The 23,491-nt window shown below is 40.0% G+C and overlaps 1 protein-coding gene across 3 annotated transcripts in view; it reads left to right on the forward strand.

Annotated features, from left to right (window-relative positions):
- Positions 1-23,491, forward strand: part of yju2 (YJU2 splicing factor homolog) — a 112,972-nt gene that overhangs the window by 74,831 nt on the left and 14,650 nt on the right. The window contains exons 3-6 of one of the 3 annotated variants that reach the window (XM_069928812.1): positions 14,266-14,673; positions 15,806-15,906; positions 20,103-20,247; positions 22,299-22,433. In XM_069928812.1, the coding sequence (XP_069784913.1) occupies positions 14,650-14,673; positions 15,806-15,906; positions 20,103-20,247; positions 22,299-22,433 (405 nt within the window). In that variant the 5' untranslated portion in view covers positions 14,266-14,649. Of the gene's footprint in view, positions 1-14,265; positions 14,674-14,997; positions 15,375-15,664; positions 15,684-15,805; positions 15,907-20,102; positions 20,248-22,298; positions 22,434-23,491 lie in introns of those variants that run through there. The other 2 variants (XM_069928813.1, XM_069928814.1) reach the window with 2 other exon arrangements.

Consider the following 23,491-nt stretch of genomic DNA (forward strand, 5'->3'; position numbering starts at 1 on the left):
TAAAAGTGAAGCAATGCCTATGAATAATGCGAATTTCTCAAAATTTAAGAAGGAATCTCCATTTAGATGGCAAATGCAGGCAATAAGATACCTAGGTGTACAAATAAACAAAAATCTCGGCCAACTATATAAACTCAATTATTATCCACTAATGAAAAAATTACAGGACGATTTAGAGCATTGGAAAGATTTGCCACTAACACTAATAGGAAGGATAAACTGTATTGAAATGAACATTTTTCCAAGGATATTATACTTATTCCAGGCATTGCCAATACAACTGACAGAAAAATTCTTCAAGGAGTTAAAGAAAATTATAAGGAAATTTTTATGGAGAGGGGGGAAACCGAGGATAGCACTAGATAAATTAACAGAATGGTATAAACAAGGAGGCTTACAACTGCCAAACTTTAAAAATTATTATAGAGCCGCACAATTAAGATACCTATCAGATTTTTATCAAACAAAGGAAAAACCAGACTGGATGAGATTAGAATTAGATAAAATAGGGGAAAAGATACCTGAACACATATTATATAAATGGGATGAAAAATTGGTACAACATAGAAGTTCTCCAGTATTACACCATCTCCTCAATATTTGGAAGAAGATTCATGTAGAAAGAAATAAAACAAATTATCAATTACCAAAACTAATATTGACGCAAAACAAGTTACTCCCTTTTACAATAGATAACCTTTCCTTTAGAGAATGGGAAAAAAAAGGATTAAAAGAATAGAAAATTGTTTTTCAGGAAATAGATTCTTATCCTTTGAATGAAAGATAAGTACAATATAACTCAAGATACAGTGCTGGCATATTACCAATTGAGATCCTACTTGAAGGATAAATTAGGAAGCAGTTTGAGTTTGCCAGAGGCAAGTAACCTTGAATATGTGATTACAGATACAATGATAATCAAAAGATTTATAACAAATATGTATATTAAACTGCAAGAAAAGGAGAATGAGGAAACAAATGGTAAAACTAAACAAAAATGGGAACAAGATTTAAATATAAAGATAAAAAAGGAAACATGGGAGAAATTATGTTCTGGAACGATGAGAAATACAATAAATACGAGGCTACGTATGATACAATATAACTGGATACACAGACTATACATTACACCTCAAAAGTTAAATAAATGGGACCCAACAGTATCTGATAGATGTTTTCGATGTAAAAAAGAAATGGGAACAACAATTCATGCAATCTGGACATGTGAGAAAGTAGAAAAATTTTGGGAAGATCTAAACCAGATATTAAATAAAATAACAGAAAACAATATACCAAATAATCCAGAGATCTTTCTCCTAAGTAACATAAAAAACAAAGAATTTGGAATTGATTTGGAGGATGCACAAAAAAGATTTGTTAAGATAGCTCTAGCCATAGCAAAAAAATGTATTATGTCAACCTGGAAATTGGAAGATAATTTGAAAATACAACAATGGTATATAGAAATGAATAAATGTATTCCATTAGAAAAAATAACATATAGTTTAAGAAATAATATTGAAATATTCGAACAAATATGGGAGCCTTACATTAAATACAATAGCGAAAACCTACCGGGGACAATCAATACCTAAGTTGATGGAAGGAGAAGGAAAGAAAAGAATGGACTCAGTAGAATTTCTGGTGTATTTTTGTTGAGTGACAACATTGTCTGACTGGTTTAATGTATCCTAGATTGTATACCTTAAATGGATGGGAGGGGGGGTTGGGGGGGGTGGGTTGGGAGGAGGGAAGTGGGGGGGAGAAAATGTCACTGTATATGTGTGAAAAGGAAAAAGTGTGCATCATGGCTAATATGATTTATGGTGTGAAAAATAAAAAATTTAAAAAAAAAGATTGAGCCCAAGTTGCTGGTGGCATCAGCTCTATTGTTGTACTACTGTGGCACACCTTAAGTTTCCTTTCATATAACGAATAAAATGCATTGCAAAATTGAAGACACCACCATTCTATCGAAACAGAGAGATTTATTAAAGCGCTAAACTTGTTTAATTTATTGTTTTAGTTATTTAAGTTAATCATGTGTACATTATCATCGGACCATTTACTTGATTGCAATCAATATAAGGAAACCATATTCTCACCCTAACCCTCTGTTTCTTCAGCTGCTTGAAGTTCTCGAGTTGCAGTTGTGCTCTACTGGATTCGGCTGGAGTTTATCTACCCTAAAAAAGTTGCAAAATAAACCAATTGCCTTCCAAACCACCAATTTGCATCTGGGCTTTCAGGCTCCCCCATTACTTTTGTTCCTTTTCAAGCCAGATAATTTGACCCTTGTATGTGTTGAGGCTACAATCATCATTTAGCCAAATGACACAAAAACGCAACATAAAACGCACATAATGTGTTCTTAAAATATTTTGTGATGCACATTGTAGTTTCATGATTTAGTTTGACTACTTCTCCGTGGTAAATCTGATTTTATTTTGTGAACAGATGTCCCTGCATTTTGGTCATGCTATTTCTGTGACAGTAATCCATTTTCCTTGCAACCTGGGGGTAGAGATGATGACAGAAATCATGCACTCTTAAGAATTTAGAATAATGATTGGTGATCTAATTTAAATGTGCAATTGTTTTAAGGTCCACGGCAGAGTTAATGATGGGCTGATGTTCAGAACTGGGTCTAGGCTTTGTAGAGAAGGGCCTCAGTCCTTCTGCTATTGGAAATGGAAGGGCTGAGACAGGTGGGGAAGTCCTCAAACAACTAAAGTGGATGTCACCACAGGAAGACTGCATATTAGTAGTAATGATGATTGGCTAACACTATAACGTACAGAAACAATGCTTCGGTTTCCTCCCATGTTCTAAAGACATCTGGGGTTAGTTGGGTTAATTAGTCACATGGATGTATTTAGGCAGTGCAGGCTTGTAGGTCAGAAGGAATAAGTGGGTCAAGCAGTGTCAGTTGCTAATTTTTTGGGCTAAACCCTTCATCAGAACCTTCATCATTTTTTCCTCCTTGCTGAGTGTATGAGGCAGATTGCTTTTGCTCCAAATTCCAGCATCTGTAATTTTTTATCTCTCCTCAAGTGGAAACAGTAAACTTGATTCACTAAATATTTTAACTTCTTTCCATGTTTTCTTCTGTGTTTCTGTGATTTTGTAAATTTTCTGATACAAAATACAGGGCCAAGTGCAAAATCCAATAATAGTCCTTTTAAACTTTGAGTAAATATCCTAATTTTTCTTGTTTCCCAGTCAATCATTCTCTCCCTCCTATCCTGAAGCTTCAACACTTGCATCTATTTATTCTGTGATTACAATGCATTCTAGCCCTAGGTGAGTATTTTGAGAATGTTTTGTTATACAGTATTCAGATTGACAGCATCCCCATTACATTGCTTTCACATCCAATCCTTTGTCTATGCATTTTTAAATACACTGCTCCATTCTTTACTTCCAAGAATCTCCATAATCCCTAAGAATCCCATGCTACAGAGTATTTTCGGGATATTTTCTTTTTTTTTAGATTTAATTTTTTATTTTTCACACTATAGATCACATTATTCAAGATATACACATTTCTCCTTTCAAATATATAGTGTTGTTTTCTCCCCCCCCTCCCTCCTCCCCTCCCCCCCCACCTCCCCCTCCATCCATTCAAAACTCTGAGTCCAAGAAACATCAAACCCATCAAACAATGTTGTCACTCAACATTAACGAACAAAAACTTCCACTGAGTCAATTCTTTCCATTCTCTTTTCCTTTTGTCATTTTAGGTGATAGATGTCCCGGTAGGTTTTCTCTATTATATTCCATGTATGGCTCCCATATTTGTTTAAATAATGTTATATTATTTTTTAAACTATATGTTATTTTTTCTAATGGAATACATTTATTCATTTCTATATACCATTGCTGTATTTTCAAATTATCTTCTAATTTCCAGTTTGACATAATACATTTTTTTGCTACAGCTAGGGCTATCTTAACAAATCTTTTTTGTACACCCTCCAAATCAAGTCCAAATTCTTTATTTTTTATGTTACTTAGGAGGAAGATCTCTGGGTTTTTTGGTATATTGCTTTCTGTAATTTTATTTAATATCTGGTTTAGATCTTCCCAAAATTTTTTCACCTTTTCACAAGTCCAGATTGCATGAATTGTTGTTCCTATTTCTTTTTTACAACGAAAACATCTGTCAGATACTGTTGGATCCCATTTATTTAACTTTTAAGGAGTGATATATAACCTATGTATCCAATTATATTGTATCATACGTAATCTCGTATTTATTGTATTTCTCATAGTTCCTAAACATAACCTCTCCCATGTTTCCTTTTTTATCTTTATGTTTAGATCTTGTTCCCACTTTTGTTTAGTTTTATCATTTATTTCCTCATTTTCCTTTTCTTGTAATTTGATATACATGTTTGTTATAAATTTTTTAATTATCATTGTGTAGTAATCAGATATTCAAAATTGCTTCTTCTGGTAACTTCAGATTACTTCCCAATTTATCCTTTAAATAGGATTTCAATTGGTAATATGCCAGCACTGTATCTTGAGTTATATTATATTTATCCTTCATTTGTTCAAAGGATAATAATTTATTCCCCGAAAAACAATTTTCTATTCTTTTAATCCCTTTTTTCTCCCATTCTCTAAAAGACAGGTTATCTACCGTAAAAGGGATTAGCTGATTTTGCGTCAGTATTAGTTTTGATAATTGGTAGTTTGTTTTATTTCTTTCTACATGAATCTTATTCCAAATATTAAGCAAATGGTGCAATACTGGAGAATTCCTATGTTTTACCAATTTTTCATCCCATTTATATAATATATGTTCAGGTATCTTCTCCCCTATTTTGTCTAGCTCTAATCTAGTCCAATCTGGCTTTTCTTTTGTTTGGTAAAAATCTGATAGATATCTTAATTGTGCGGCTCTATAATAATTTTTAAAATTTGGCAGTTGTAAGCCTCCTTGTCTATACCATTCTGTTAATTTATCTAGTGCTATCCTCGGTTTCCCCCCTTTCCATAAAAATTTCCTTATTATTTTCTTTAACTCCTTAAATAATTTTTCTGTCAAGTGTATTGGCAGTGCCTGAAATAGGTATTGTATCCTTGGAAAAATGTTCATTTTAATACAGTTTATCCTTCCTATTAGTGTTAATGGTAAGTCTTTCCAATGCTCTAAATCTTCCTGTATTTTTTTCATTAGTGGCTAATAATTAAGTTTATATAGATGGCTGAGGTTTTTATTTATTTGTATACCTAGGTATCGTATTGTTTGCATTTGCCATCTAAACGGTGATTCTTTCTTGAATTTTGAGAAATCCGCATTATTCATTGGCATTGCTTCACTTTTATTTGCAGTATTTTTGTATCCCGACACTTCTCCATACTCCTTCAATTTCTTATGTAATTCTTTTATTGATGTTTCTGGTTCCGTTAGGTATACTATAACATCATCTGCAAATAAACTGATTTTGTATTCCTTGCCTTTTATTTTTATCCCTTTTATTTTATTTTCTGTTCTTATCAGTTCTGCAAGTGGTTCTATGGCTAACGCGAACAATAAGGGCGATAGTGGGCATCCCTGTCTTGTTGATCTACTTAAGTTAAAATGTTTTGATACATATCCATTTACTGTCACTCTTGCCAATGGCCCCTTATATAATGCTTTAATCCAATTAATATATTTCTCTGGTAAACTAAATTTTTGTAGTACCTTGAATAAATAATTCCATTCTCCTCTGTCGAAGGCCTTCTCTGCGTCTAAAGCAACTGCTACTGTTGGAGTTTTATTTCCTTCTACTGCATGAATTAAGTTAATAAACTTACAAATATTATCTGTTGTTCGTCTTTTTTTTATGAATACAGTTTGGTCTAGACATACTATTTTTGGTACATAATCAGCTAATCTGTTTGCTAATAATTTAGCTATTATCTTGTAATCTGTGTTAAGTAGAGATATTGGTCGATATGATGCTGGTGCAAGTCGATCTTTCCCTGCCTTTGGTATTACTGTAATTATTGCTGTTTTGCATGAATCTGGTAAGCTTTGTGTTTTATCAATCTGGTTGATTACTTCCAGGAGGGGAGGAATTAATAAATCTTTAAATGTTTTATAGAATTCTATTGGGAGACCATCCTCTCCTGGTGTTTTATTATTCGGCAGATTTTTTATTGTCTCTTGTATTTCTACTATTTCAAATTGTTCTATTAATTTATTTTTTTCCTCTGTTTGTAATTTCGGTAGTTCAATTTTAGTTAAGAATTCATCTATTTTGCCTTCTTTCCCTTCGTTTTCAGTTTGGTATAATTGTTCGTAGAATTCTCTGAAATTTTCATTAATTTCCGTTGGATTATATGTGATCTGTTTGTCTTTTTTCCTTGATGCCAATACCATTCTTTTAGTTTGATCTGTCTTAAGCTGCCACGCTAGAATTTTGTGTGTTTTTTCTCCTAGTTCGTAATATTTCTGCTTTGTCTTCATTATATTTTTCTCCACCTTATATGTTTGAAATGTTTCATATTTTATTTTTTTATCTACCAATTCCCTTCTTTTAGTAGTGTCTTCCTTCCTTGCTAATTTTTTATCTATATCTGCTATTTCCTTTTCCAACTGTTCTGTTTCCTGATTGTAATCCTTCTTCATCTTAGTTACGTAACTTATTATTTGCCCTCTGATGAACGCTTTCATTGCGTCCCATAATATAAACTTATCCTTCACTGATTCCGTATTTATTTCAAAATACATTTTAATTTGTCCTTCTATGAATTCTCTAAAATCCTGTCTTTTAAGTAGCATGGGGTTTAATCTCCATCTATACATTTTTGGAGGGATATCCTCTAACTCTATTGCCAATATCAAGGGTGAATGGTCCGATAATATTCTAGCTTTATATTCTGTTTTCCTAACTCTATCTTGTATACAAGCTGATAACAGGAATAAATCTATTCTTGAATATGTTTTATGTCTATCCGAATAATATGAATATTCCTTTTCCTTTGGGTGTTGTTTCCTCCATATATCCAAAAGTTGCATTTCTTGCATCGATTTAATTATTAATTTGGTTACTTTATTCTTTCTGTTAATTTTTTTCCCGGTTTTATCTATGTTTGAATCCAGATTGAAATCCCCTCCTATTAATATATTCCCTTGCGTATCTGCTATCTTCAGAAAAATATCCTGCATAAATTTTTGATCTTCTTCATTAGGCGAATATATATTAAGTAAATTCCAAAACTCCGAATATATCTGACTTTTTATCATTATATATCTTCCTGCTGGATCTATTATTTCCTCTTCTATTTTAATTGGTACATTTTTACTGATTAATATAGCCACTCCTCTAGCTTTTGAGTTATATGACGCTGCCGTTACATGTCCTATCCAATCTCTCTTTAATTTCTTGTGCTCCACTTCAGTTAAGTGTGTTTCTTGCACAAATGCAATATCAATTTTTTCTTTTTTCAGTAAATTTAGCAGTTTCTTCCTTTTGATTTGGTTATGTATTCCATTAATATTTAAAGTCATATAGTTTAATGTAGCCATTTTATACTTTGTTTATCTTTCCCTTCCGTTTCCTCATCATCACCTTTCCTTCTCAGCCATTTCTGCTTTCTTTCTTTGAACAGTTTATAAGACAACGTTTTTAAACACATCAAATATTCCCCTTATTCTCCTACCTAATATTTCTTTAACCCCATAGTCCCCTCCCCTTCCTGAGTAGCCCATTATCCCTTGTCGGGCAACCACATCTCCCCTCTCCATTTGGATTTGCGAATTCTCTCGCAAGCGTCAACTGATTTTGCAGTGACCGTAATTTCTCCCTACCCAGCACCCCCCCAGAAAAGATTTCAATTTTTATATAAAACAAAGGTCACTCTCTAAATTCCCTCTTTACTACTCTCTTCCCCTTTTTTCCCTCATTAATTCTTCTCTATACACTATATCTTTGGCTTGGCTTCGCGGACGAAGATTTATGGAGGGGGTAAAAAGTCCACGTCAGCTGCAGGCTCGTTTGTGGCTGACAAGTCCGATGCGGGACAGGCAGACACGGTTGCAGCGGTTGCAGGGGAAAATTGGTTGGTTGGGGTTGGGTGTTGGGTTTTTCTTCCTTTGCCTTTTGTCAGTGAGGTGGGCTCTGCGGTCTTCTTCAAAGGAGGTTGCTGCCCGCCAAACTGTGAGGCGCCAAGATGCACGGTTTGAGGCGTTATCAGCCCACTGGCGGTGGTCAATGTGGCAGGCACCAAGAGATTTCTTTAGGCAGTCCTTGTACCTTTTCTTTGGTGCACCTCTGTCACGGTGGCCAGTGGAGAGCTCGCCATATAACACGATCTTGGGAAGGCAATGGTCCTCCATTCTGGAGACGTGACCCATCCAGTGCAGCTGGATCTTCAGCAGCGTGGACTCGATGCTGTTGACCTCTGCCATCTCGAGTACTTCGACGTTAGAGATGAAAGCGCTCCAATGGATGTTGAGGATGGAACGGAGACAACGCTGGTGGAAGCGTTCTAGGAGCCGTAGGTGGTGCCGGTAGAGGACCCATGATTCGGAGCCGAACAGGAGTGTGGGTATGACAACGGCTCTGTATAATATGTATATAGTCCTATACACACGTCTTTTTTAGTTCGCAGTCTTTTGTACTCTCGTTACACGTCTTCATCTCTCAGTCTATTTTGTAATTGTTCTGCAAATTTTCGTGCTTCCTCTGGATCCGAGAATAGTCTGTTTTGCTGTCCTGGAATAAATATTTTCAATACCGCTGGATGCTTTAGTATAAATTTATACCCTTTCTTCCATAAAATCGCCTTTGCTGTATTGAACTCCTTTCTCTTCTTCAGGAGTTCAAAACTTATATCTGGATAAATAAAAATTTTTTTCCCTTTGTACTCCAGTGGCTTGTTGTCCTCTCTTACTTTCTCCATTGTTTTCTCCAGTACCTTTTCTCTTGTAGTATATCTTAGGAATCAGCCTGATGAAAACTGAGGTCCTCCATCAGCCAGCTCCCCACCATGATTACCAGCCCCCCCACATCTCCATCGGGCACACAAAACTCAAAACGGTCAACCAGTTTACCTATCTCGGCTGCACCATTTCATCAGATGCAAGGATCGACAATGAGATAGACAACAGACTCGCCAAGGCAAATAGCGCCTTTGGAAGACTACACAAAAGAGTCTGGAAAAACAACCAACTGAAAAACCTCACAAAGTTAAGCGTATACAGAGCCGTTGTCATACCCACACTCCTGTTCGGCTCCGAATCATGGGTCCTCTACCGGCACCACCTACGGCTCCTAGAACGCTTCCACCAGCGTTGTCTCCGCTCCATCCTCAACATCCATTGGAGCGCTTACATCCCTAACGTCGAAGTACTCGAGATGGCAGAGGTCGACAGCATCGAGTCCACGCTGCTGAAGATCCAGCTGCGCTGGATGGGTCACGTCTCCAGAATGGAGGACCATCGCCTTCCCAAGATCGTGTTATATGGCGAGCTCTCCACTGGCCACCGTGACAGAGGTGCACCAAAGAAAAGGTACAAGGACTGCCTAAAGAAATCTCTTGGTGCCTGCCACATTGACCACCGCCAGTGGGCTGATAACGCCTCAAACCGTGCATCTTGGCGCCTCACAGCAACCTCCTTTGAAAAAGACCGCAGAGCCCACCTCACTGACAAAAGGCAAAGGAGGAAAAACCCAACACCCAACCCCAACCAACCAATTTTCCCCTGCAACCGCTGCAATCGTGTCTGCCTGTCCCGCATCGGACTTGTCAGCCACAAACGAGCCTGCAGCTGACGTGGACTTTTTACCCTCTCCATAAATCTTCGTCCGCGAAGCCAAGCCAAAGATATCTTAGGAATTTTACTAACATGGATCTTGGCTTTTGTTGTGGTTGTGGTTTAAAGGCTAATGCTCTATGTGCCCTTTCTATCTACATTTCTTGCTGTAGTTCTGGACATCCTAGGGTCTTAGGGATCCACTCTTTTATAAACTCCCTCATATTCTTGCCTTCTTCATCTTCCTTAAGGCCCACTATCTTTATGTTATTTCTTCTGTTATAATTTTCCATTATATCTATTTTCTGAGCTAACAGTTCTTGTGTCTCTTTAACTTTTTTATTAGATTCCTCTAATTTCTTTTTTAAGTCCTCTACCTCCATTTCTACTGCTGCTTCTTGTTCTTCCACCTTGTCCATTCTTTTTCCTATTTCTGATATCTATTTTATTCACTTTCTCTTCTGTACTGTTTATTCTTCTTCTTTAATCACTAAATTCTTGTGCTTGCCATTCTTTAAATGATTCCATGTATTCTTTATTAAGAGAAAATATATCCATTGTCTTGCCTTTCCCTTCTTCTTCCATTTCTCTGTATTCTTCCTCTTCCTCTTCCTCTGGGTTGGCCATCTGTTGTTTCTTTGTTGCTCTTTCCTTCTCTTCTTTCTTGTTTCTATTGTCTTCTGTGGTCTCTTCTTGCTGCAGGTGTTCTGCAGTTGTCGTTGCCGGCTGTGGAGATCGACTCCCCAGCTGGTCACCCCTCCCGTCGGTGTGTTTTTTTGCATGCACTTTTACTTGGCTCAGCGAGCCATTTTTGTAGTCCATTTTCTACCGACCTGAGGGAGCGGGCTTCTCTCTCCACCGCGGGCCTCTTCGAACAGGTAAGGCCTTCTCCTTCTTCTTCCGTTGTCTTCTCTTCCTCTTTTCTTACCGTTGGTTTTGACTTTTCTTTTTTCGTCGCCATCTTCTTTCCACCTTTATATTCACTTTACTTTAATTTTTATTTTTGTGCCTTTGTGCTTTCCTTTATTTTTTTCAACTTTTCTGGAGAGGGCTGGAGTTCACCATCCAGCCACTACTCCATCACGTGACTTCCTCTGGGATATTTTCCATGTATAGTAACCTTAAAGATTATTTCCATATGCTTTCTCTCCATAAGTCCCATCACCATCACAGATGTTAATATCTTACCCTTGGTATAGGTGTATGGCAAAAACAGAATCCAAAGAGTATTGATGTGCATTTGTGAGAGAGAATAAGTTGCAGAGATAAAAGATAGTAAGGAGGGAGGTCAGTCGGATTGTTCCATGGAGTAACCACCTGAGTCTCAACATGGACAAGACAAAGGAGATGATCGTGGACTTCAGGAGGACCGGGAATGTCCACCCTCTACTACACATCAAGTACACTTAACTAGTAACCTATCGTGGATATACTACATCTGCTCACTTGTCAGGAAGGTGGAACAGTGGCTGCACTTCTTTAACTTAAAATATAAATTTTAAAATTAAATTAATAAAAAAAAATTGGAGACGTACAGCATAGTAACAGGCCATAACGGCTCACAATCCCGTGCCGCCCAATTTACACTCAATTAACCTACACATCCTGTTCATTTTGAATAGTTGGAGGAAACCGGTGCCCTTGGGGAAAACCCACATAGACACAGGGAAAACATACAGACTCCTTACAGACAGCGTGGGTTTCGAACCCCAGTCCCGATAATTGGCACCATAAGGCCATTGTGCTAACCGTTAAGCCAACCCTGCTGCCCGAGGAAGAAACCTCCTGAGAAGACTGAAGCGGGCAAGGCTACCAGCCACCATTATTTCAACCTGTTATAGGACCTCTATCGAGAGCATCCTGGCTGGCTGCATCATAGTGTGGTATGGTTTCTGCATAGAAATTGATCAGAGGTCAATTCACAGGACTAAAAGAGTGGCAGAGAGGATCACTGGAGTCTCCCTCCCCCCCATCCATTGACTTGGTGTACTGCAACTGTTGTCTGATGAGGGTGCACAATATTCTTGAGGACCCCTTCCACCCTACACGCAGCATCTTTGAGCTGCTCCTCTAGGGAAAGAGATCCAGGAGTATCAGAGCCAGCACCACCAGCCTGAGGAACAGCTTCTTCCCACAGGCAGTGAGAATGCTGAACAACCAAAGGAACTCCTCACCAACCGAGACTCTCATAGTCATGACACAATATTTATTTATTTATTTGTATAAATTACTGTAGAACTCGTCGAAAGAACCAAAGACTTGTTGATCCAAGGCTTTTATTAGCAAAAGACAGGAGCTCTTCACAGGTGGCTGACCAGTCCAGAATGATCCGACCTGGCTAGGGACACAACCCTTTAAGGCCCAGACAGTAGGCGTGGCTAAGCTCTGAGCCAATCGCTGTAAGCACAGTCATTACATACTCTAGATACTGTAACTATATACATTGGTGATAGCTCTGTACAATCACATTCACCCCTTCTTGGAGAACTGACCCTGGTGTGAAAGGGCTGAAGAGGGAGAAGGGAAGGAAAAAAAATGAGGGAGAGAATGAAAGGAAGGGGTAGGTTAAGGACTGTAGCGGTCAGGGGGGTCTGACCATCCGGCGTGACCACCGTGGTGCCAGGATTGGGTCACTGGTGTCGCCAGCAGGCTTGTCGGGTGCGACCACTCCTTCGCTCAATTCCCCAGCCGTGTTGTCGGCAGGGTGGCCCGGGTCGTTGGGGTGCTGTTGTGGTGGTGTCGGCGGATGAACGGTAAGTAGTGGGGGTTGTTGCTCGCAGTTGGCAGTGGGTAGGTCGTCGGTCGCTGCGGTCGGGCCCCAGCGGTCGTCAGCGATGGACGCTAGGGCGAGTACCTGGTTGGCCGCGGCGGGTCCCCAGTCGGTCATGGTGGCCACACTGGCGGCGGGGTGGGCAGTGGCAGCAGGGGACCGGGCAGCGGTAGCGGTAGCATCGTCTCCGGGGATGGCTGTGGCGGTGGCAGCGTCGCCCTCAGGGGTGGTCGTGGCCGTGGCAATAGCGGGCTCTACAGTCGGCACCGAGGCCGGGTCGAGTGTTCCACACGGGGACAATGTAGCAGCAGCCGACAGGCTATCAGTCTATCAGGGAGTGGTAGGGTAGAAGGGCACTCTACTCACATCAGAACGTGGGATCCAGTCCCTAGAGAACTCGTTTGACTTTAAGGCTGCATCTTCCATTGTGATTGCAATCCGGGCCACGTCCTCTAGTTTTTCTACCCCTTGTTTGAGCAAGCGCAGCCTCACTTCGTTCGATCGGAGCCCGGCCACATAGGCATCCCGGACGAGATAGTTTGTGATCTCGGCAGCAGTTTTGTCCACACAGTTACAGTCCTTGCCCAACGCCTTTACTCCTTGTAAATATGCCTTGCTGGACTCGCCGGGCTGTTGCTTCCTCGACGCAAGTACGAGCCGGGCATGAACTCTGTTCATTGGTTGATCGTACAGTTCTTTCAGTACCTTTATGGCTGCGGTGTAAGTGGTCTCATCCTGGATGTTCTCGTAGACTCTCAAGGAAACCATAGACAGCAATGCTGTTAGATGCTGGTTATCCTCCTCCACCTCAATGAGCCTTAGGAAGTTTTCAAAGTTCAACAGCCAGAACTTTGAAGGCTGTAGCTGACTGTGGGTCGATGTCAAGTTTTTCTGGCCGAGTCAGACGCTCCATCCCTTTTTTAAAAAAAAAATTATTTTTGCTAATAAAATTGCAGAGCTCGTCAAAAGAACCAAAGACTTGTTGATCCAAACCAAGGCTTTTATTAGCAAAAGACAGGAGCTCTTCACAGGTGGGTGACCAGTCCGGAATGATCTGACCTGGCTAGGGACACAACCCTTTAAGGCCCAGACAGTAGGCGTGGCTAAGCTCTGAGCCAATCGCTGTCAGCACAGCCATTACATACTCTAGATTCTGTAACTATATACATTGGTGATAGGTCTGTACTATCACAGCTGGCTACTTGGCCTGAATATGTCTTGATTGTCTGCATGTGTTGTCTTATGTCTGGCTGTGTGCCTGCGTGTTTTGCACCGAGGACCAGAGAACGCTGTTTCGTCGGGTGGGACTCGGGCAATCCGATGACAATAAATTTGACTTGACCCAATGGGTTGGAAGTATTTTATATCTGGACTCTTTTATCACAAATGTTGTTAAGCAACTTGCTTGCAAAAGCAATAATACGAGTAGGATGCAATTTCTATACCACATTAAAAGGTTTCAGATGTCTGCAGTTCAACCAATGGCACTGTCTAATTATGGTGTATGAAAGGTAAAACAATTTTTTTTAGCGTTGGATTGACATAAAATATATGTTTCTGTGAATTCTAATGGTAAATTATTTGCAAACCTGGAGTCATCATTTAGTCCATTTTTGGGGTGGTGGGGGGGCTTGAGAAACATCCTTAACCTCTGGGAAATGTCTGTAAGTTTCTACCCCATGAGCTAATCCTTTAATATGGATAACAACTCATTTGATGTATTTTGCCTCCTGTGCAGGTGGATTCAAGTTTACAATTAAATATAATTGTTCCTCCTTTGAACATAAAGCCTGTCGTGGAGGATAAGGCACAGAAGAATTTACTCTTTTCTGAACATCTCAATGAACTTGGCGAATATTGCCATCCCTAACTGAGGGAGTGGATAAGTCCATCCCTAACTGATAAGCAGTTGTCCAGCCGGACATTTTTAACAGCGGCCTCCACCCGCAACCTCACTTGAAAAAGGCGGGCACAAAGTCAGATTGACTCGAGGAATGAGCCAATAGCAAATCGGAACCAATGAAGGAACCCCCCCCCCCCCCGCTCTCAGCCAATCAAGTGGCGAGCTTGCGATTCCCGGTGGTTTGGTTGAGACCGACCGGGACCTGCGAAGCGCCGCACGATGTCGGAACGCAAGGTGTTAAATGTGAGTACGAAGCGGCGCCCAGGCGGCCGCCGGTGGGCTCTGTGCAGCCGGCACCGCGGCCGAGGCCTTGTGCTGGCTGGGTGTCCACTCGGAATCGTGGACGTCGCCCACTCCCTCCTGTTCAACCCTATATCCCTTCCCCCGGCACCCAGTCATCACACATCCTACATTACCCCCACACGGCTACTGTCACTCCTCCCATACTCCAGTCCTTCCTCTAGTCTCTACCCCACCCAGTTTCACTCCCACAGCCTCTTTCCCCACTGCCCCCATTCAAACCTTGTACCACTACTCTCCCCATCAACTACCCACCCCCCCCCCCCCCCCCATCTACTCCTTGTGATTAAGACAACCTCAAAGCTGTAGTCGGTTATATTGTGGGACTTTTTGGCCCATAACCCTGTTATGCCCAATTGACTTACAACCTATGATATAGTGGGTGGAAACCAATGCTCCCAGGGACTTGGGGAGAATGTACAGCTCCTTCGAGACAGCACAAGGTTTGAACTTCGGTCCTGTTCGTTGGCATTGTGCTAACTGTGCCAACTTGGAGCTTAATATTCCTTTTAAATCCAGTCCACGGTGGTGGATAGATACCATTTTACAGGAAACGATCATGATCCGGTGCAAAAACATTGGAATGACTAGGACAGGCAAAAGGACATAAATGTTCTGAGATTTGGACAGGATGGGAGGAATAGGTAAGTAAAGAAGCTCTGAATCTGTGCCAACTATCAACCATGCATTTACACTGATCCTGCATGATGTTTTTATTCTCCCCACATTTTCATCAATTCTCACCAGATTCTCCCACACACCAATTAACAATGGCCACTTATCCCACTCATCAGCATGTCTTTGGGATGTGGAAGAAAATTGGAGCACCCGTAGGGAATGCACGCACAATGAGAGCGCGCAAGCTCTACGCAGACAGCACCAGACGTCAGGCTCGAACTGGTCTCAGCCACTGAGAGGCAGTGCAAATGGAGCTGCAACATTGACTTTATTAGGTTGCCAAACCTTACTTTGATGCTGTCTATCAATTCCAACATCTGAACTTATTTATAGGTATACGAGAATATACTGAAGGAGTTTTATTACTGAATGGTTCCTGTGTGCTCTCTCTCCCCAGAAATACTACCCACCGGATTTTGATCCATCAAAAATACCAAAGCTCAAACTTCCCAAAGATCGACAATATGTGGTTCGATTAATGGCTCCTTTCAACATGAGGTGGGGAAAATAATAGACCAGGTGTCTAGTTTAATTTTGTACTTCCTTTGAAAATATTTGTAAAAACACTCAATGTCTCTGAAGGGCCTCACTTTTGCTTATCGATCTTGTTTTAATAATGGTGCTGAATTACTTGGTGACTCTTTGTTTGGCTTTGAATGGAAAACAAAGGAAAGCTTTTATGTATCTTGTGTACATGGCAATAATTATAATCTCAAAATTGATTTAATACAGACTTTATTGCCCTGAGAGAGTTGAAAAACTGTTCATCTGAGAATAATTTTATTTCAGGGTCTGATCTAATCCTCCATTTAAATCTTCAACTTTGACCCAATTCTTTTTGTTATTATTTGATTTGGTGCATTATAAATATCTAAATGCTTGGAAATGTAACAAAAAGAAAAACATAACCCTCTGCTCGTCATCTCTGTTAGGCCTTTTTTTCCTTTCTTATCCAATCTGCCTTGCAAACCCATTTAAGCTAACCATTACCAAACTGTTGCTTCTAGTCTTGGCTCACTCTGCTTTTGATCTTGAGTAGAATAACGTAAGAATCAGAAGGCCAGTCAGCCTCTCGAACTTGTTACTATTCATTAAGATTATGGGTTAACCATTCCTGGTCTCAATACCATTTTCCTGTGTTCACCCCATGTTCATGGCTTCCTTATAGCTTCACCTTGAATATGTTCAACAACTCTGCCTCCACAGGGTAGAGAATGCCAAGGATTTGTGACACTCTAAGAGATGAAATTCCTCCTTATCTCTTACTTAAACAGGAAATCCCTTTATTCTAAAGCAATTTTTGATACCCTCACAAAAGAAACATTCTCTGAATCCACCCTGTTGCTGTCCTTCAGAATCTTGTGTTTCAATGAGATCACTTCCTTTGTTCTCCAATAAGTACAACTTAAACTTTCTTCAGGTGTGAAAATCTTATTCCAGAAATCACTCCAGTGAACCCTTTCTCCACTATCTCCTATAATTGCATCATTCCCAAAACTGTACTCCATGGTGTGGTCTCACCAGTATTCTATGAAGTAGCATTAAAATGTTATATTGAGTCTGAAGTGATGCACTTTGGAAGGTTGAAGCAAGAAAAATTATCTTTCAATTTGCTTTTTTAATTACTTTGGCTGCATATACTAGGATCCTTACATCCCTTTGAATTACGGTATATAGCAGTTTCAATCTATTTAAATAGTTTACCTTGCTTTCTAACCCACCAGTTTTTGATCATCCATAAATTTTCATCCGTCCCGATTAGCATAGTGGTTTGTGTAATGGTTAGTGCAATGTGATTACAGTGTTAATGGCCCTAATTCGAATCCAGCATCCAGCAACAGGAGTTTGTATGATCTCCCCATGTCTGCGTGGGTTTCCTCTGTGTGCTCCGGTTTCACCTATCCTTCAAAATGTGCGAGGGTTGTCGGTTAATTGGGCAGAAGGGCAAGTTACCATGCTGTATATCTAAGTTAAAATTTAGAATTAGAATTTATTGTTTTGCGGCTACATTACCAGTGTAAACATTCATATAAACTATTTTACATCAATGAATAAAAATAGTGCACGAAAAGTTAAATTAAGGCAATGTCATTGGTTCACTGATCATTCAGGAATCCCATGGCGGTGGGGAAGAAGCTGTCCTTGTGCTGCTGAATGCTTGTCCTCAGGCTCCTGGACCTTTTTTCCTGATGATAGCAGAATGAAGAGGCATGGCCTGGGTGGTGGGGGTCCTTGAAGATAGAGGCTGCTTTCTTAAGACACCGCCTCTTGTAGATGACCTCAATGGAGTGAAGTCTGGTGCCAAGTTAATAACCCTCTGGAAGTTTTTTTCTCGTGCTGAGACAGTGACGCAACCAGCCAGGATGTTCTTGGTGGTACACCTGTAAAAGTTTGAGAGTCTTCAGTGAAATTGTTCCTCAATGTACTGTCTGTCCCTAAACAAATCCTGATACATATAATCTACAGATTCTTAAGACTTTCCTTGCCTCTTTAATTTGGATGGTTATCAAAACCATCCATGCAGTCTCCTTCGTACACCTTATTATTTCCTGATTGCGTCCTAAAGGTATATCTATTGATGTGCAGCCAAGATGCTGCTACTTTTCTATATCCACTCTAGCTACTACTATATCTTGAGCTTCTGAGCCAATATAATTTCTCACCACTGTAGTCCTGCTCCAGGATGGGTGTGATGGGTGGGGAAAAGACAGGTAGGTGGAGTTGAGTCGATGATCAGATCAGCCTTGATCTTATTGAATGGCGGAGCAGGCTCGACAGGTTGGATAGCCTACTCCTGTACCTATTCCTTTTTTTTCCCCAAATGATAAAAGTGGTTATGTTGTGCTTTCACCATGTTAATGAAACAACAGGGTTAAAACTGTCCTGGAGGCATTGTGAGATGGTGCAGCCCCTAACCAGCTTCATTTGGTAGCAATCCTTGGCACACAATTAGATTTCTCCTTTTTGTCTCCAAAGAATCAAGAATGTTTGTGCTGAGATTTATTTTAGTGAAGGTAAATGAGTTTTTGCTTTAAGGGAATTTATCTGTTTGTCTTTTTAACTCGTAAACATGATGATTTGTTTGATTTCTATAGAAAGAAATAGATATGGTATGTGAAGCAGTTCTTTCAGCTGGTTTAGTTAAGGAAAGCCAAACTCAAGCTAGGGAGAATCAGAGTCAAACAGCTCAGAAACAGGCCCTTTGGCCCACTATTTACACCTACCACCAAGCATCTGTTTGCACAAATTACATGCAAAATCAATTTTAATCTCTCCACATACCCATAACTCAACTGAGGTTCTACCACATCTGCAGACCACGCTAGCTATCAGTTGCCAATTAACCCTATCCGCCCACATCCCTCTGAAACAAGGGTGACCAACTTTTTAATTTTTAATTTAAATATGCAGCATGGTAACAGGTCATTTCAGCCCATATGGGGTGGGGGTAGGTTAGTTGGGTGCCATGGACTTGTGAGCCAAAATGACCTGTTGCTGAGCTGTTTGTCTAAATTAAAAATTGGATTGACCAATACTACTCTTGAAGTTGCAAGAGGAAACTGGAGCTCCCAGAGGAAACCTGTGTGGTCATAGGGAGAATCTGTAAATAGCACTGAAGGCCAGTGTACTGAGTTGCTCGAACTGTGAGGTAGGTGTTTGTTTGGTTCTTGCTACATTACCGTACTGCTGCCCTCGCCCTAATTTCTCCTCCTCAGCTTTGCATTTGTAGAACCCTATAGTGCATTACAGGCTCTTTGGTCCTGAATGTTGTGCCAACCAATATATACCTTTTTTAAAAAAAAAAGTACTAAACCATCCCTACCCTGTAACCCTCTCTTTTTCTTCCATCCATGTGCCTGTCTAAGAGTCTCTTAAATGCCCTTAATGTTTCAGCCTCCACCACCACCCCTGTCAAGGAATTCCAGGCTCCCACAATGCTCTGTATTTATATAAAAAAAAACCCTGATGTCTCCCTTAAACAACCCCCCCCCCACCAACACCCTTCACTTTGTCCTCGTGTCCTCTGGTGTTTGCTTGCTATTCCTGCCCTGGGAAAAAGGCACTGGCTGTCCACCCTATCTATGCCTCTCATAATCAGACATTTTTTTTCCCAGATAATAGTGGATCAACGGAATTGGTTGCCAATTTGTACAGTAAATGCTAATTCACTGCATTCCTTTTGGAGCAACCAGAATCTATTATAACCACAGTAAATACTTGAAAACCTCAGTAGGCCCGGGCAGCATAATATAGACAGAGAAAAAAAGTTTCACGCCAACTGACGCTGATGAAAGGTCATCCACCCGAAATGTTAAAACTGTACACAATGCTGAGTATCTCCTGTAGTTGCTGATTTTGCCTCAAATTTCCAGCATCTGCCATATGTTTTGCTTTTAAAAATTAATCTGTTTGATCTTTGAGAAGAAACAATCTTGTAGAAGAGTTGGCTTTCCTGAGATATTATCACTAGTGTATCTCTGAAATGGTGTATCTCAGAAATTTTCCAAACTAAGTTCTATGAAATGTCATGCCTTTTTGATCCAAATTCAATTAAGTTCCTGGCGGCCAAAAGCATTGGGAATATCTACCTTTTTCTAAAAAAAAAAGTACTAAACTATGTGCTGCACCATAATTGTTTGGGACTGTTTTGGATAATCTTATCTATTTCTGTTTTGCCATTCTTCTTGTGTCAGATGTAAAACGTGTGGAGAGTATATTTATAAAGGCAAAAAGTTCAATGCGCGTAAGGAAACTGTGCAGAATGAAGTCTACCTGGGACTGCCCATTTTTCGTTTCTACATCAAGTGTACACGATGTCTGGCAGAAATTACATTTAAGGTAAATATTTCTGCAGCTTACTTTTGCTTCACTTGTTGTTTCCTTATCCCAGGTTATATTTGTACTCAATTCAATCAGGACAAGAAAGAAAAGAGGTTCTACGGAGGAATGGCATTGTTTATTGCATGTAATCATCCTGTCCCCAGCATATGACAGCAGGAGTTCCAAGACCCAGGCATCTTTAGCTGCTTTATTACTGACCTCTCTTGCATTATAAAGTCGGCGTTGTTCAGCAAATAAAGCAGTCCATGACCTGCATACAGCAAGATCTAGATAACATTCAATCACGACCATTAACTGCTAGGTAACGCATGTGGCAGAACAGGTGGCATGTAGCAGAGTCCATCCTCTCCTGGTGTCTTATTATTTGGTAATTTTTTTATTATCTCTTGTATTTCTACTGTTCCAAATGGTTCTGTTAATTTAATTTGTTCCTCTATTTGTAGTTTTGGTAGTTCAATTTTAGTCAAAAATTCATCTATTTTCCCTTCTTTCCCTTCGTTTTCAGTTCGGTATAAATGTTCATAGAATTCTCTGAAGTTTTCCTTAATTTCTTTCGGATTATATGTAATTTGTTTGTCTTTTTTCCTTGTTGCCAATACCATTTTCTTAGTTTGCTCTGTCTTAAGCTGCCATGCTAAGATTTTGTGTGTTTTTTCACCTAGTTCATAATATTTCTGTTTTGTCTTCATTATATTCTTCTCCACCTTATATGTTTGTAATGTTTCATATTTTATTTTTTTATCTGCCAATTCTCTTTTAGTTGTATCTTCCTTCATTGCTAAATTTTTTTCTATGTTTACTATTTCCCTTCCCAACTGCTCTGTTTAGAAAGGTACAGATTAATGAGGAACAATTGACATGGATTTGTTAAGCGATTATCAACTGTGAATTCAAGGGTAAGAGGAAGTGTCGCTGATGTTTGATGTAGTTTGTTAGCCTTTAGCATGGCATCTGATAAGATCTTACATGGTAGACTGCTTTAAAATACTAGGAGCCAAGTTGGCAGTGAGGGGCGGGGGGGGGGGGGTCGTGGTGACGGCAAAGGGGGTTGAATGACAAATGGCCTCTGAAACTGGCTTGGTTTGGTTGGAAGCAAAGAGTAATGAAAATTAAATGAACTGCAAATGCTGGAAATCTGAAATCAAAACAAAAAGTCCTAGCAATACTCCAACACTCAACAAGTCTAAGACCTGACCATTTAATCCCTTGACCCTAAAGCAACCCTGGAGACTCTGTGATTATAGTGAAAACACAGAAATGCTGGAGGAACTCACCAGGCCTTGCCACCTCCATAGGAGGTAAAGATATATAATTGATGTTTCGGGCCTGAGCCCTCCTTCAAGAGTAAAAAAGCAGGCAGATGTCTGAGTTATAAGGCTGGGGAGAAGGAAAGAAAGGGCGGTGGTGGCGGTGGGGGGGGGGGGGGGGGGGAAGCATAGACCAACGGATGAAAGATGATAATTGGACATTGTAAGTTGGGCAGGTGAGAAATGATCATGAAATGGGGAGGCTCTGTAAATGCACATCTGGGGGAAAGGAGGCAGAGGGAAAAGGAAAGAGAAGGTGCTAGAGGAAAGGAGAAATGGGGATAGATGGGGTGAAGGGGAGAGAGTTAATGGAAAACCGGAGGTCTATGTCATCAGGTTGGATGGTTCCCAGGCGGAATATGCGTCGTTCCTCCAATTTTGTGGTTGTTGTCGTGGTCTGGCAGTTTGTGGGACCTAGGACAGAAATGTCTGCAAGGGAATGGGACGGGGATTTGAAATGGCTTGCCCTGTTGGGAGATCCCTGCTATTGCGGTCGCCCAGTCTCTCCAATGTAGAGACCACCACAACCGGAGCATTAGATTCAGTTGATGACCCCTGATCCTGTTTGGACTTGAAATATCAGCTGTTTCTCTTTTCACAGATGCTGCTTTACCTGCAGAGTTTCTAGTGTTTTCTGTGTTTGTAGCAAGGTATAATGATTCGTGGGAAATTTTGTGACTTCTCACCCATGTACTTTGTTTGACATGTGTTTTGATCGCTGCCATACTTCTACTTTTGTAGACTGATCCTGAGAAAACTGATTATGTGGTGGAGCATGGAGCAACTCGGAACTTTCAAGCAGAGAAACTGCTGGAGGAACAGGAGAAACAAATACAGAAAGAACGGGAAGAGGAAGAACTGAACAACCCAATGAAGGTATTGCAAATTATTTACAACACAGAAGCAGATCACCCTGCCTTTCAGGCCTTCCTATAGCCCATGAGTGCCCATCTACCCCACCCTGAATTACATACTCTACTATTCTTGTTGAGCAGATCTTTTTGAACTTCAAGCTTATCTTGGATAAAGATTTGGAAAGGAAATCACTATAAAGGCTATGCCATATTCAGCAAACTTTGAAACAATTCAGACACCATATGAAGGTTTTAGTTTTAATGGTGAAGTTCTTTTTTAAAAAGGGGGTTTGAGAAATGAAGAGCAAAGGTAAACATACTCATGACCAAAGGCCATGTGTCTATTGAAAATGCAGGTTTGATTCAAGCTGTACCAAATATGTTCAGAAAACAAGTAGGCCATCCAAAAACTGGTTGTCTTTTGGGTAGATTATGGCTGACCTGTATTTTGACTTAATTTAGCAAACTGGCTTGAAATGAAATTTTACATGTACATTTTCAGTTGACCCAACCTTTTTAAGGTGAACGTTATGGATTTCCACTAAGACTTTCTGAAATAACCTGGTTTTAATATTGTGGATACACTACTTTTTCTAGTCTCTCTCTGAAAGGGATGGGTTTTCTCTCTCTCTAACTGCCTTATCCCATCTTTAATTGTAACGCTCCAAACAGAATTGTGTACTCCAGGGAAGATGAGGTAGTCAAAGAGCCCCCCAATGTATAGTTATTTCATTCAGTATCATTCTGGTGAACCAGTATCACATCCCTTCCCTGAGAAGCAATGTCTCAGCACTAAACATTGCTCTAATAATTATCTAACTGGAGTTGTTAACACAATCTGACTCATTTATATTGTTGCTTTTCTACAATTGTCTTAAAAGTACATTTTGTTTCATGGATAATTTATAAGCATAATTTATGGTGTCAAAATATAAGGATCTTTTATTTTAATACAAGGGTCCAAGGTTCTTCATATTTGATTTTCGGTCATCCTGGTGAAAAAAAAATCAGCATTGAGTGAGTAACACTGAGTAATTTATTTAATACCAAGTGGAAATGTCCAGTAGAAGTCATTGCGTA

The sequence above is a fragment of the Narcine bancroftii genome, chromosome 3, assembly GCF_036971445.1.
Source record: "Narcine bancroftii isolate sNarBan1 chromosome 3, sNarBan1.hap1, whole genome shotgun sequence".
NCBI classification, from domain to species: domain Eukaryota; kingdom Metazoa; phylum Chordata; class Chondrichthyes; order Torpediniformes; family Narcinidae; genus Narcine; species Narcine bancroftii.